We start from the raw sequence: 15765 nt of genomic DNA, 5'->3' as shown, positions 1-15765 counted from the left end.
TATAGAGCACTAAATCCCAAATCACTTTTCATTCAGTTCAGATCAAACACTTGTGGCCACTCACTATGTGGTTAGCTATGTATGTAGTTCACTTGTTTTGTAAGCTAAAGTCATGACCTCACTATTCAAATGCACTTCAGTACGCACAACAGTGAGTCAACGCAACACACAGGTGTTCACACAGCTATGATTCAGTTGACATTTCAATATGTTCAAACCTTCAGTTTCGTAGAAGACTGCTTCTAAGTTTAAGTTTAATAGCCTATTATTGACCACAGTTATCACATTATAAATTCTACTGTGAGTTTTGTGATCATTTAATAAACTTTCAACAGCTGAGCTAACAACAGCCCCACAGCTAAAAGCTCCAGTCTGTGACAGTGGTGCTTCATTATAGTTTTAGCTTAAAGATTCCTTCTTCATGTACTAAACACATTTGAATCACTAAATAAATTAGAGCTGTAAGTGGTGATGAAGAGGTCTGGAACCAGGCTACCTCAGACACAACTTCGCTAAACAAATAGTGTGACAAAAACATCTCGCTGTTCTGTTTTTCATTGGCAGATGGAGTTTGCTTAGTTGTCAGAGATATGACGATGAGCACATTAAAGATTTTTTCTCATTATACAAAGTTAAATTGTTTGGGTTTTTTTTCAAAGTTTTGTTTATTTTCTACTTCTTTTTTTAAAGTCATTAACATGTTCAAAAATGGAAACTTGAATCTTGGAATATGCTCTTTCATGAGATTTTTTTTTGTCACCTGCTGTTTCCATGGTGAGGGTGAACTACAGAAACTCCCCCCATTTCTCCCAGATCTGATTCTGCTGCTCTGATGTCTCTTGTATGATGATAATCGGTGCAGTTTTAACAGCAGCTTTCAACACAGAGAAGCTTTTTAACTGAAAGTACAAATAAACACAGAGATGTGTGGGTTTACACTTTATATACTGTTAGGGTTTTACACCTCAATGAGGGCAAATATTCAGCCTTAGTTCGAGATGACTTGGTAGTATAGGCTGTAGTGAAAATAACATAACGCATAACATATTCTTATATAAAATCTGAGGAGGTTTATTGATTCAGCTCCTGTGAATCCCTATAGGTGTCAAAAAGAGGAGAGATATGAGCCTCATTTCAAATCATTAAAATTGGGCAGATTCCAGTGTTATTCAGCTTGTAACCTCCTACAAGGAGGTTTGGTTTTTTTTAATCACAGACCAATTTTGTGAGTCTCCAAGGAGAAAGTGAACAACAAGCAGCAGACTGTAGCTGCAGTTCTACCCAGGAGGATGTTCACATCTCCTTGTTCTCTGGACTCAGCACAGAGCAGCTTCAGCACTTTCTCACATTGTGCCTGTAGGAAGCCTGGCTGCTTCTCTCATCCTTATATTAATTGAGTTTGATATGCTATATGAAAGTAGACTGACAGAGTGATGGAAGCGGAGTGCCAGTGGCTAAGAGCGAGCACCGCTCAAGTTTTCCTTGTTTTCTTATTCTTTTTCTCCCTCTGTTGTCTCTTCTTCACTATGCATTCAAGTGATTATGAATAATGCACAAGACTGACTTTTTAATATTCAGACATTTCAGGGCAAGTTATTAACAGAATCAGTTTTTGACAAGACCAGAACTTAATTAAAAATGTGTTTATTATTTGTTGGGGAAAAAACACAACAGAGGCCGTGACTGGCTTTGAAATGCAAATCTTCATAGAGGCGCCCGTTATGGAACCAGATCAGTACTCTTCTGGCTGCAACTCAACAAACTGTTTTTGTTTCTTGTTTTTTTTTGTTTTTTTTTTTCCTTGTAAGATGTTTTTTGAGTGGCCCAGTTTATCCCTTTTGCATAACCAAGACTTGTTAATAGCCCAAAGGGAATATTCCTTGTTAATGCAATTGTTTTATAAGTTTATGTCCCCAAAGTTATAATTTGTAAGTTAATGTTTGGATAACAAATCAAGATCCAGGTTAGTTTCTACTGTGTTAAATGTTTATCTGTCCTGACCTTAAATATAATCTGATCATTTTCTTTGAATACAACCACGTCCGATATCATGCATTTGTCCTGTAATCAGGACAGTTCATTTTGTTGCCAGTTTTTTGTTCCAGTCAAATATTTTGAAAGGAAAGCAACCTCTAAATGACACAGACTTTTTGCCAAAGTGGCTAATGGATAAAGAAGTAGGCAAACATGGCAGCCACCCCTTAAATTTTAAATCCCATCATTTGGCCTTGTTGGCCCCTGACGGCCCCTCTGTAACGCCTCTCTGTGCTCTGTAATCTCTCTGTCAGATGTGGTTGAGGCCCATTAAGCGACAAGACATCCCCCAGAGGATGTGTTATGTGGTGCCAGTCTACAAGACGAGCGAGCGGCGCGGCACCCTGTCCACCACTGGACATTCCACCAATTATGTCATCGCCATGGTGCTCAACACCAACGTGCCCGCCGAGCACTGGATCAGACGCGGGGTTGCGCTGCTCTGCCAGCTCAGCTCCTAGTCTCTGTTGTCTCTGTTTAGTTTTACACCTCTGTTCAATACAAACTCTGTAACTGTGATTACAAAAATGAAAAAACACACTGTCTCTTGTGCCTTTTTATGCAGGAATCTACAGGAATACAACTATGGCAGGTAAGAATAATTCGATTAGAAACAATAAAAACATAGCACCCAAAGTTTAAGTGTTCAAAAGTAGTTGGGCACTTGAACACAAGTCATTTGAACTCAACAGCTAAATGTTTCGTGCGCAGCTGTGTGTTTTTACGTTAGTTCAAGCACAAAAGAGCTCACATGTTGCTCAGAGTTGAGAGTTACCATTTTAGATTGAGGCGGATTGTCTGTCAGTATGAGGAGTATGCAAGTGAAGAGGATAATAATGAGGCTCAACAAAAAGCAAAACTCTATCAAAATCTTGTGGATGAGCGGAAAATCATTTTCATGCTGAAGAAAAACCACTTCATGACTGCACAGCAAGTCAACGACGCTCTACAGGATGTAGACGGACAGGTTTCCTTGTAGATGATGAAGAGAAGAGCAGAACCTCAGAGGGTTCACTGCAGAGGTCAGGTTGTAGTTCACAGAAACATACAAAAGAAACCAGGAACAAAGTTCTATGGACTGATGAAACAAAAATCAACTTCTATCCAGATGATGGAAAGAGGAAACTGTGGAGGAAAAAAGAAACAACTCATGACCCATGACGCACCTCATCTGTCAAACATGGTGCTGGTTCTGTAATGACTTGGGCATGTATGGCTACAATGGAACTAGCACATTGGCATTTATTGATTTCACTGCTGACAGAAGCAATACAGAGATATAGTAGGACATTCTTCAGACTCAGATTCAGTCAAATACATCTAAACTCATTGGACAACATTTCATTATTATTTAACTGTGGCTTAGATAGAACAAATAGTCAGACTTCTGATAGACTGAGTCTATCTAAATTCCTCCGTTGCACAAGCAGTTTAATTCTCGGTAAATTAAGACTTAAAATAAAATAAAAAAATGTCGACCTAGGAAACGCATCCAACTTCTCAGCTCCGTTTACCGCTCCGCACCGTTTACCCCAGCAGAAAATGTTTGTCTCTTGGAAGAATTCAGCAGTTACAAGGACGTTTCACTTGGGAAATTCAGCAAAGAGTGAAACTATTTTTTTAAGTGATATGGGAAAAGAAATGACTGCAGTCTCTAAAAACTATTTCCCTTCTCATCACTCTCTCCATAACAATGTTAGCAAGCCACAAATTATGAGCCATGTTTTCCTATTTTTAGCTGTTCCGTGCTGGTCAGCGCGGGTGTGATTGTTACCCTGGCAACATTGGTCTTAGGCCTGAGTTAGCCTGGGGGTAAGGTGTCAATTTGTTTTACTTAAAATGATTCAGTCTTTATTTGTGTGAAACGGTCTTACTTCCATTAGACTAATCTATGAGCATAATATGAAAATGAAGACTAGACTAACGTTAACGGAAGAGTCTATAATCTTTGTAAAATATCTCGGTCTGACTGAGCTGCATTCAAAGGCAGAGAGACACCACAGCAAGCAAGAGAGGAAGGAAGCTGCACTCAACAGTTCAGTTACATGAACTACTGGTATTCGTTATGCGTTATACCCATGTAGGTGCATCCGTATGTATATATATATGTGCGTATATATGCCTCTATATATAGGAATGGGTGTGTATGTATGTGTGTATATGCAGACATGGGTCCATGTACATATTTGATATTTCAATGAATTGACTAATTTTACTGATGTGGGGTGGGGAGTGACGATAATGGGGATTTACAACTTACTATTATTGTTATTTTTAATATTTTACTCAACTTGATTAATTTGTTGTATCATGTATTCATGTTGTATCAAGTATTTTAACTAAAATTGAATGTGCTCAAGTTCAGAGCCCGAAGACTAAAAATAAAAAAAACTGTCCAAATACATTTGGTCTCATTCTTGTGGACTCAACAGTCAGCAGGTATAAATGCACCCAAACACTGTAGAAGCCACATTCCCAGCAATTTATTTCTGATTGCAGAAATACATTCAGACCACGCTGGTAACTTCATTATGCAGAGCTAGCAACAGCTCTTACAGCAGCCAGGGCACTGCAGTGTCGCACCTGCACCTCACACATTTAGTTTCTAAATCTACGCTCCATGCACTGAGCTTTCGCATATATTTAAGAATCAGCGCTACCAAACCTGCTGATCTGGGAACTGCAAACTGAAAAAGGAGACGAATAGAGGCAGAAGAGTGATACTGACAGATTTGTGATGCTGCTGTGGATTTGCTGTTGTCTCTCTGACATGATACCAAAACCCTTCAGAGATCAAGAGTCAGGGATCTTTTCAGAGTTTTTATTTTCTTTTCGTAAAGGGGACAATGCACAGACAGGCAAACAGCACGGATGTCACATTTTACATTTCATATCCAGATTACTAAACAAATATACAGACAACAAAGCAAAAAAGAGAACAATCATAGACTTTAATTTTATGGACAATTTTCTTTGCCCAATTAACAGTGAAGAAACTTTGTATTTGGGGCATAGAGTCTTAAGTGTCACTAACTCTTATCAAATACATGACAGGACAGTTTAGAAATGACTGAATAGTATGAACTCCTGTTTTAAAGAGCAGATGATGATTAGCTTATTTGATGTTAGAACAGAGTGAAATTACATTCAAGTCGTTTTAATTTTTTTTTGCACTAAATTTAAATATGAACACAAGATGGAATAAAAAAATGCTTGTAAAAAGATATAGAAGATGATGAGCTATATTCTGCCACCTGCATATTTGCTGTTAGCTAACAAAAAAGGCTCGTAACACTAGTTACACTACACCCCAAACAACGTCTCATTACCTTCACACTCGCTTCATTTAAAAAGTAACAAAGGTTGTCAATATTTTAACTTTGCAGTACAAAGAATGAAAACAATTTTACACTCGACACGACGTCTGTACCGTTTCACTCATGCTTCATGCATGAATCAGTCAGATCGATAACATGAGCTCAATATGACTGACGATGACTTACAGCCAGTTAAGACATAGACGATGGATGTCACACAGTGACAGGATAAATGAAGCCACACACATCATCTGTGTGCTCCAGCAGCTGAAGCTAGGGCTAGCTAGCTTAGCATGTGAGCAGCAGAGTAGCCAATGGAATGTCGGGGGTTGGGGCAGGGGCGGGGAGGTGTCGAGCACCAGCCACTGAAATTCCACACTCGGGCTAGTTTTGGCACAGTCACCAGACTTTAATGTTCACACCCAAACATACATGAGGAATGCTTGTAAAAATATTATTAATAATAATAATAATGATAATAATAATAATAATAATAAGAATAATAATAATAATAATAATAGTAATAATAATGATCCTCTGGTTTGACAACCTGGGTTTATCATCCACTACAAGTGCAGGGAATGCTCATATGAAAGCACACTGTGCATCATCTTGCTGTGAAACAAGAGTACTGTCTTTTGCTTGGTCTGTCTGCGATTGTCAGGAAGTTCAGTGATTCTTCAAAACTATTAGCAGGAACAAACGTTTGCTTTAAGCTGCTCTGCTCAGCTACTGACACTATAAAGACCTCATGTATTTACAGTACTTCAAGAAATCTGCATTAGTGTGACAACTCAACCTCCTACTGTAATTAAATGTCCACTGCAGGGCAGTCCCATCAGACAAAGCACCTTTTAGGAACTCAAAGAGGCACCCTAAATGAATCTAGTAAACTACAACACTTTCTGATGAAGAATAATAACTAGTTTTCACATTTTGAAGCTGCTGATTCTTGTAAAGAGAGATAAAGTAAAACGCCTAAGGATATGTCTCATTTGGCTACAGATTGTCAAACCCTTAAAAAAAAGTCAGACACTTGTGATTTCTAGGTTTCTAAAGAAAAAACATTATTACTTTAAATGCTAATTTGTAAAGGCTTTGGCAGCTGCATTAGTTTTTACTATGAACTACAATAGGTTTAATAATCCCAACAATCTAATTTGACAATTAAAAATAACTCAAAATTAACAAATGGATAAAGTTGCAATTGAATAATAACACTGAGTCATTTAGATCATCTCCCACATATAGTCAGGGGAACATGTTTCTGTTTTGACACTGCAGCTTAAAAGCTGTGGAAACATTTTCGCAGGTGAAGCAACGCGAGCTAAAGGGTTAATTCCAGATGTTGGAGCGAGCTAGACCAGGCTCTGCGTCTCTTTACACTGTGCTAGAGCAGCTGTGGTGCTGCTCCAGTGGCCAGGGCTTGGCACACAGAGACACGAGATGTTTGATACATGGCGTGATGACATCCACAGCTGGTGATGGATGGCGGATGGGACACTCACACCACAGATGTAGGAGGCATGGATGATGGGACACAGCACAGGGTGGATGAGAGACGAGGATGTGGGAGGGGTACGACGACAACACGTTTAACAACAGGTGATGATGGATAGGCGGCGAGCTGCTGGGCTGTGACAGCTGCGTCTCTGCACCACCGTGGGTCCTAAACCACCTCAGTATCTACAGCCCTTCTTTTTTAGATGGAGTTAACTGGTCGAGAGCAGGGGTGGTGTTTTCTGGATGGAGTGCAGCCTCGCTCTTCTTTCATTCAGCCTTTTTTTTTTGTTGCTGCTCGGGGAGCAGACAAATTGGGGCTGACAGAGGAGAGGTGACAGTGGAGCAGAGAGTAAACATCACTAGCAGAGTCATGAGATATGCATAAACTATCGTTGCATGTTCGGAGCGGAGGCACGAGCCATGAACGAGACTCACACTGCATGCAAGACTGGGCCGATACACTGCAAACGAAGCATGTTAAGGCCAAGAAGAACAATACTGAAACATCCAGCTCCCCCGTCCCTCTCTCCTCTACTAAAAGCCAAAATCAAAAACGATGCGATCTTCGAAGATGGCGATGAGCAGCATGATGCCGAACCCGGTCAGCATGCCCAGGTTCTGCAGGATAAAGTGTCCCAGCTGGCAACGCTTGTGGTCCTCGCTGTCCCCGTGAAGCATTTCTGGCAGCTACGAAAGAGACAAAGTAACCAGTTGGGATCAGAGAAGGACTTCCAGGAATTAGCATTGCAGATCAGGAGGCAGAGAGAAGAGGATTGAGAGCCCGTGTGGGAGAGGTGAAAGTGAAAGTTAAGCTAATGCTGTTGGCGGGAGGAAGGGGGGGGGGGGCAATTATCACTCTGGGGCTCTTGAATGCACTGTGCCAACTTACCATATCCACCAGAGCCACATAAAGGAACATGCCAGCTGTGATGGCGAAGATCCAGTTGGTGACATTGTGTGTGTACTGGCCCACAACTGTGCCAATCATCATGCCAACGTAGGCCATGAGGGCGGACAGCAGATTGTAGACAATGGCCTGCTTCACTGTCATCCCAGCTTTCAGCAGCACCGCAAAGTCACCTGTCAGCCAGTGGAGACACACACTCATTTAAACACCATTACAGCAATTTCCATATATCCATCTCTTATTCTGACACTGTCTGCAAAACTGCATCCCAACATTTGACGCTCGTCAGCGATTCCGCTGGGCTCACGAGTTGTTTACGAAATGTAAAAGCCACATAAAGTGTAAAGCTGCAGCGCTGACAGCGCTGTGTCCAATTCCTGTTTACAGTTTGCAGAGTGACGTGCACTTTGCTGCACATAAACCCCTGGGTGAAAGGCTTGGCACATGTCACGCTGTGTGTTTTATTTTTTATTTTTTCAGTCAATTCTGACTGTGCCTTCGGTGATGAGGTGAACCTGTTCAAAACAAACTCCCTCCACGCATCTGCCACCGCTATCTGTCTTCAAGTAGGCGAGACACAGACCAGGAGCTGCTCTTTCGAAGAAATATGTCTTTAACTCCCCCCTGATACACTTATGATTACATATGCATGCTGTAGCCTCTCTACCCTCTTCAATCATTGCCGGGCCAAATGCAGGAAGAGGCCCAAGTCTCAGCGGAAACGCCCTGGATTTGGAAAGAGAGATGAATACTGAGAAGGGGGTGGCCTACATTTCCTGCGCTGTGTAACAAGCGGCCTCTTTTCCTCGCTAATTACCACAATGAATATATTACCACTCTGCTCTCATCCATCAATCAAAGCCCGATAAAAAAAGAGGGTGAAGTTAAAGAAAGACAGTCGGCACACACCTCACTTCAATGGCCTTTTTTTTTTGCCTCTTCAACTCACTGTGCTGTTTCCTGCCTCCCCAGTTCCAGTTCTTCAGACGCTCAGACACGCCTGCCACCGCCTCATCTACCGCAATTAACACACCCATCACTGCCAATTAGCTTCACTCTGGGTGGTTAAAGATGCCTCATAATCATCATCTTTCCATCCAGCTGCCAGTCGGGGGACGGCTTTTGTGTTCAGGAGGAGCTGAGAGGTGCACTCGTCAAACTGCTGGGTTTGTCTGACAAGCGGCCCGATGGGGGTGAAGGCACGACAACAAGTGCTCCTCAAAAATGGGCTCTGAATCAACAGGAAATGTGAAATTGCACTGAGGGGGGGAAAAAAAAGAGAACGATCTCGCAAATGTTCACATGCCGCTTGGACGGGACTCATGGTGCAGTTAACCATCTGGAAACTCGAGTACAAGTGAGTAAAAATAACCATAAATCACAGAAATGTTCAAATCAAAGCTCAAGCTCTTATTCTATATGATCCCGAAGCCTAAACAGCAGATTTCTTGGCACTTCAAACTGCTAAGTGCCAAACATCGCAGACTATAAAGCAGATTTTTGTCACATTAGTTAAACCCAAATGTGCTTCATCCCTTTTCTTCACATATTCCCACTAAACACAACAGCAGAACAGGAAGCCGCTGGTCAAGACAAGGGGGGGCGGGCAGACAAATGTGGGCTATTATTCACCAGTTCACACTCTGCCATAATTGACACTACTCTATTCTTCAAGCGCACAAACGAGGCATGGAAACTGCGCCATGACGAGACACATCATTAGTACTGATCTGCAATGGATGGCCCCATTGTCTGTGTGTTTCACCCCCCGTCCTCTTACTATAAACAAACGGGCAGAGGAGTAAAAAAAAAAAAAAAAAAAGCATAGCTCTAAACAAAACTGTTCGCTGTTGCTGAATCAAACTGAATCAAAAGGGTCCTCGGAGAGAACACGTTTGAATGCAAATGAATGCACCAGCAGCTGTACCATCTTTGAGTCTGACTGTATTGAACAATGTGTGCCAGGCGCGCTGCATCATCTTCACTGACAGACACATTGACAGGCCATTTCACTGCTGTCAGACAAAAGCCATTAATCTGGCAAAAAAAAGTACATTTTTCTGCAGAGAAGAGAAGAGTGATGATTATTGACACCACTGGGTTTTTAACAGGTTTCAGGGGACAGTTGATTGTGAGACTTACTCAGATTAAAGTTTCTGTGCGGTGAATTAACTGCCCAGCCTTCCCAAAAACAGCTTTGTTCTCGTTGAATAAATTAAGTGTGCAGTGTGTAATGAGTAAATGACTTGTTTTGTTTTGTTTTGTTAAACACTTTCTCTTGGTGCGTGCGACTTACCAAGCTCATGAGGTAATTCGTGGCAGAAAACAGCCACTGATGTGCTGATGCCTCCTGTCAGGTTTGCACTGAACGCTGCACCTGTAGAGATGAGATCAGTGTCAGAGAAAAGTCTGGAAACTTTCAACACTCGTCTCCTATCTCTCCCTGTTTCCAGTCTTTATGCTAAGCTAGGCTAACTGACTGCTAGCTGTAGCTTCATGTTTAAAGAGAGTGGTATCAAAAGTGAGTTAGTGCACTTCCCAAAATATTGAACTTTCTGGTCTTCCTGACCTTGGAATTTGTGGAGGAACATAATTTTGCAGTAAATGTGGTAGCAACATAATGTTTGCAGATTTTACAGAATTTAATCCAGTAACCATAGTAACCATTAACCAGTCACAACCTGTGACCCCTCAACACAATGCAATGCAAAACCAGCTTTATCATCAGACTGAACTGCCACTTTCCTTTCAATTAATCTATAATATCTGAGATGTGAGGCGGTGGTAACAAAATTCAATGGAGTTGCAAAGTGACAGGAGCTTTTTTTTTTTTTCTTTCTCCCATTCGTTTTTCCCAGACAAAGTTACATGATGCACAGTTGGAGCTTCTACAGGAGAAGTTACGAACAAACTCTGAAGGTGCATTTCAGTGAGAATCTGTCATGTGAGGTGCTGACAGCAGAGCAGAGCTGCAGCTTACAGTCAGGAGAGAAGTGAAAACACAATCTGCAGCTTTAGTCAGTTCACATTTAAATTCTGGCTTCTTTTCCATGGCAACAGCACCTGAGGCACAAGGGTATTGTAGTATTTTGAGCCACAACAAAATGAGAGAAAAAAAAAAAAAATTCTCAGAAACAAAGTTGAAATAATTGAAACTGGTGGTCATAACAGGGTTGTTACATTCTCCTTGAGAGTACCGTGTTTCTGTTTTTTAATACCATTAAAAACATTGTTTAAAGAAAATGAAATGAAATTGGAATACAGAACGGGGAAAAACACTCCCAGAATCAGCAGGCCCTCCCACTGCTGCTCTATCATAAATGCTACTACTTATTCTGCCAATATTTAATTTTGCCAATTAATTCCTTTAATTCGTACATTCCACTTTAATGTGTCTGGCTGTTCTGTTAATGAAGTAAAAAATAAAAAATACTGAAGGAAAATGTGTCAAACCATCCAAAAAGGACCAAACTCAGTGATTTTTTTTCATCACTTCTATGTCATACTAACACCTGAACAGTTAATATCAGCTATTGTGCTGTTTCTTTTTATTTGGGGCTATGAACTATTAACTGAATATACTCTATATGTCATGGTCTCAGCCTGGAGGCTCCAGGTTTTTGGTTTTTGGACTTTCTTGGTTGGGTTTTCTGTGTTTTGGGTTTCTGTTCTGGATTTTGAGTGTTTCTGGTTTGGGTGTTTCTGGTGTTAAGTTTAGTCTTCCCTGTCTTGTGCTCTGTTTCCCTGTGCACTTCCTGTTTTGTTTTGATAGTCATGTCACCCCAGTGTCTGAGTTCTAGTTTTGCTTCCTTTTGTTAATCATCCCTGATGTGTCCCGCCTGTTGTCTTCACGTTTGTTCATGTCTGTTTCATGTCACGTTTGGATTTTGGTTAAATAAACCTGCCTGCACCGTCTCCCAAGAGTTACTTACTTACTTACCACGCAAACCCGTGACACTATATTACAGTGCAGTTTTTTATTAATTTCATTGAGAGAGGAAATGACAGAGTTGTCTGTGATTGGCCACTCATTTTTTTGACCTATTTATTTACTTGTTATGATACAGTTTCGTCCATTTTTAAACCATAATTGTCTCACTTTCTCTCTGATGTGAGAGGTCGACTGTCGCCCATGATGATAACCATGGAAAGCCACGGCTGCCTGTGAGGTGGGACATTGATTTGATGTTAACTATAGTTTGCTGATAGTATCATCCAATCAAGGATCAATAAGGTTAACCCCTGCCTCTGTTGTCTGTTATCATATGATTGAAATTCCATACTTTGGCGGCATGAAAACACCCAAACCTGTTTCCATAACAACAGATGTAACTCCAGCTGCTGATGAGTTAGTGTCAGTAAGGTTTCCTCACAGCAGAAACAGTACAGATAAGATACAAACTCAAACCCTGTTACCTATGGCCAGGCCGTCACTGAAGTTATGCATGCCATCGCCCATGATGACCATCCAGGCGATGCTGGCTATACCAGCATCCTTCATCTCCTGGTCGGAGTGGCAGTTCCCACCATGAGAGTGCCCATGGCCATGTGAGTGGCTGTGCCCGTGACTGTGCTGCTTGGCCTTGCGTCCGTTCTCCTTGGTGGGTGAGTGGCGGTCCTGTTGGGAGTTTGTGGCTGCCAGCGGCGTCTTGTTAGTGGGGGAGTCGGGTGTCTGGAGTTCCGTGAGCTGTGTGTCGTTGTGACCGTTGTCGCAGGAGATGGCCGTGCTGTCGGGGTCTGTGAGAGAGAGACAGAGGAGACGTTCCAGTAATAGCCCTCAGAGACAAAGCCAGTTTCAGCCAGGCTGTGAGCCGTAACCTGAACACTTCTTACCTTCACTGAGTGGCTTCAGGTGCAGCCACTCTGCATCTGAGCGCCGATTTAACTTGTGATCTGACAACTTCCTGCCAATCTTCCCCTCCTCATTCACCTTCTTCATGCCCTGTGAGCAGCGACACAAGTTTATACACAACCCAAAAAAAAAAAAACTGCTTGTGAGAATTAGTGTCTGATAATAACTGTGAGGTTCAGCCTTGTCCAAATAGCAGGGTCATGTTCATCTTACCCTTTGGTCTTTGTAATGTTTGAACATGCCGATACAGTGTTCGATGATGAAGAGGAGGTAGATGCCGGCTAGAGCTGTTAGGCCCTTCCAGACTCCATCAAACTCTGTTACCAGATTGGTGTCGTGGCTTGTCCCTGGCTCGCTGTGGTCGTGCTGCCCTTGAGACTGAACACAGAGAGGAACAAAAGACGACTGAGAGACGGCGCATTTATCAGGACATAAGTAGATTTTCATCTTCTCCTCTGACAGATCAAACTCCTACTGCCTCTTCTCAGTGAGAGGAAGAACGCTGAATAGAAGAACAGAATAAGCAGTAAGGGTGAAGCAGAGGATGGTTGATAATCACAAAAATCCCTTATAAAAAGTACAATGACTACATTACCTGAGCTGTGAAATAATTATAGCTCAGCAGTTCCTTAACTGTAAAGAATTACAGTTGAGGAAATGTTTCATTTTTAGGTTGATCCCTGAATTAGAACTACAATTCAACATGTATGTGAACTACATTCAAGCATTTTACCGGACCACCACAGCTGTGTATCAGTTCACCTGGTTACTTTATCCTTCCTGAACTCTGCACAATTTTTATAATTCGTATCCATATGAAGCATATATTGATAATGTCAATATAACTGCAGGAAAAACAACTCATATGAGATTCTTGCACCTTTCAATATGTGATGTTGGATGAACATCTTAATCAAGTTGTGTATGATGTTGTGATGTGTGACGTGATGCAGCCGTAACATGTCATCTCTGGAGGTCATAAGTCAAAATATAGGCCCACTCTTAAAACCCTATCTTTGAAGCTTAATACATAGCAACCCCGATTTTTGTCATATTTTCAACAACAACACCCACAGTTACAGGTTAGTCCAGAGGAAGGAAAAGACAAGACCACAAAATTGATAAGGTAAAAGACAGAACTCATCACATTCAACAGCTCCACTAAAGGTTTTTACTCCACTGTGCACAACTGGTCTTCTGGCTCTCTGTGGTGTACTCACGTGAGGCAGCAGGTGAAGGAGAGCGTCGCCACTGAGCGTGCCCACTGCCAGCGCCACCAGGAAGGTGAGCAGAAACTTGAAGCAGCCTTGGTTGAGGATAGGCACGAGGACCACGCCCAGCAGAGACAGCAGGCTAATGATGGTGATGGACACAAAGCCCCAGACCCAGACCCACACTGGAAACGGAGACAGACAAAGACAACGGGAAAAGGATGAAAGGTAAGTATTCGCTTCACATGTACTTTACAACAAGAACCAGGAGCCCAGTGCCTGGTAGCCACATGATGTTTTTGATATGTAGTGGGACTAAGGACTGTCTGGTCGGATCAAATGCTGTCACAACTTTAGCCAGCCAGCTCCATTGTTTAGAATAAAGACTATGCTAACAGCATCATTCAACTGCCGGCTAAATATATTTTCCCATCCTGTTCACATGTAAAGGAAACTATGCTCCAGAGGTTTTCAATCCGTGGCGTCCTTGTGATGACACATGAAGCCGACAGCGAGAAACATAAAGTGACATTTCAGCAGAATTCGACTCGCCTCATTTTTCATTCAAGGCCATGGACACACGACATGAAGCAGAAGAGAAGAAGTCAGAAAGGTACACTATCACTTAAAGTGTCAGTCTGGCTGTCAGTCCAGGACGTGTCTCAAAACAGCACAAGACAGAGAAGAAAAAGTTTATAATTCTTCCGTCACAGAGGACAAAATGCTTAATGTGGTATGAAATTCAGTGTAACAGCAAAGCTGGTGGTGTGTTTGCTAAAGTGGTTGTGGGTCCTTCACTGCTGACATTCAGCTGTACTGTAGGTAGTCCACTGACTAAAACACAGTGTGCATGTAATGCACAACTTACAGACAACTGACTTCTGTTTAGCATTTCAGAAGAAGCATGTCACAACACACTCATCTACTGCTCTGTAAATATAGCACTGAGAGGTACAGCAAATATTTGTTCCTCACAGATTCTTAGGTTTATATCCATGGAATTTATTTGCTCTGTTTTTAGAGTCAAAGGGTTTTAAGTGTATTTTATTATCTATAACAATATGACAATATAAATATACCAATATGGTATAATTATCTCAACTTGTCATCGTATTAAAAACTACTGAGCAATAATAGATCTCAGTTCTCATGCACAAAACGACCTAGCTAAAGAGGAAAATTACTAATAACAGTAAAAACACACTGGCAGACACTCTTCCTCTCCTCATCTAATCGACCCCAGGTGGTGTCACTTGTGGAGAGATGATCTGAAACACGTCTTCTGCCTGACGGAGCAGACTTTAGAGAGACTGAATCAAGCTGTTACTGTCCCGTTACCCAGCTGCAGGATAAAAAAAAAAAAAAAAAAAAAAAACACATTACAAAAAACGGTATCCAGGCTCAGACTGCAGTCGTGGCAATCAGAAAACAGGAGGCTGAAGGTCCTGCTGAGGGAAATATTTTAAGTGAAGAGGCAACACTGATCTTGTAGTGCTGATTACACAGTCGCTTGTCTTTAGCTTTTGGGAAGTTTGCTCCCCAGACTCAAACTCTCATGGCACGTTCACGTGTCCTCTGAAACCAGAACAAAAATCAGGAGGCATGTGGTGTGCTGATGATGGTGGTGGTGTTAGCATATGATTCACATTATTCCAATATATGGAACACACACACACACATACATACACACACACACACACAAAATCTGCTGTATCCATACAATGATGTATATGTATGTATATATATATATATATATATATATATATAACAGCAAATTCTGTGTTGTCCTGAGTAAGAATTAGAATGAAGAGTGTGTATTTCTGTTGAACCCTTTGATGGTAAAATCAAAGGTATAAGTGACAAAGTCCTGGAATGTGGCCCCACAGCATTAAAATAACCAACAGTCTCTTCCTGTTCTGTCAGAGAGATGAATAAAAACAT

At 41.6% G+C, this 15765-nt stretch overlaps 2 protein-coding genes across 4 annotated transcripts in view; one reads left to right on the top strand and one right to left on the bottom strand.

Moving 5' to 3' along the window:
* Window positions 1–2495, top strand: part of dnah7 (dynein axonemal heavy chain 7) — a 72534-nt gene extending 70039 nt beyond the window's left edge. The window contains exon 63 of the mRNA XM_022741294.1: window positions 2289–2495. Coding sequence (XP_022597015.1) covers window positions 2289–2495 — 207 coding nt within the window. The remainder of the gene's footprint in view (window positions 1–2288) is intronic.
* Window positions 2496–4843: 2348 nt separating this feature from the next.
* The window catches only part of slc39a10 (solute carrier family 39 member 10), a 29145-nt gene continuing 18223 nt past the window's right edge, over window positions 4844–15765 (bottom strand). For all 3 annotated transcript variants that reach the window (XM_022741023.1, XM_022741025.1, XM_022741026.1), the window contains 7 exons: window positions 13834–14009; window positions 12827–12991; window positions 12595–12703; window positions 12178–12498; window positions 10058–10138; window positions 7744–7934; window positions 4844–7541 (listed from right to left, as the gene is read on the bottom strand). In XM_022741023.1, the coding sequence (XP_022596744.1) occupies window positions 7389–7541; window positions 7744–7934; window positions 10058–10138; window positions 12178–12498; window positions 12595–12703; window positions 12827–12991; window positions 13834–14009 (1196 nt within the window). In that variant the 3' untranslated portion in view covers window positions 4844–7388. The remainder of the gene's footprint in view (window positions 7542–7743; window positions 7935–10057; window positions 10139–12177; window positions 12499–12594; window positions 12704–12826; window positions 12992–13833; window positions 14010–15765) is intronic.

Source organism: Seriola dumerili, unplaced genomic scaffold, assembly GCF_002260705.1.
Source record: "Seriola dumerili isolate Sdu_G_001 unplaced genomic scaffold, Sdu_1.0 BDQW01000052.1, whole genome shotgun sequence".
In the NCBI taxonomy this organism is placed as follows: Eukaryota; Metazoa; Chordata; class Actinopteri; order Carangiformes; family Carangidae; genus Seriola; species Seriola dumerili.
The sequence above is the reverse complement of the archived record's forward strand: the minus strand, read 5'-3'. Positions and strand labels throughout refer to the sequence as shown.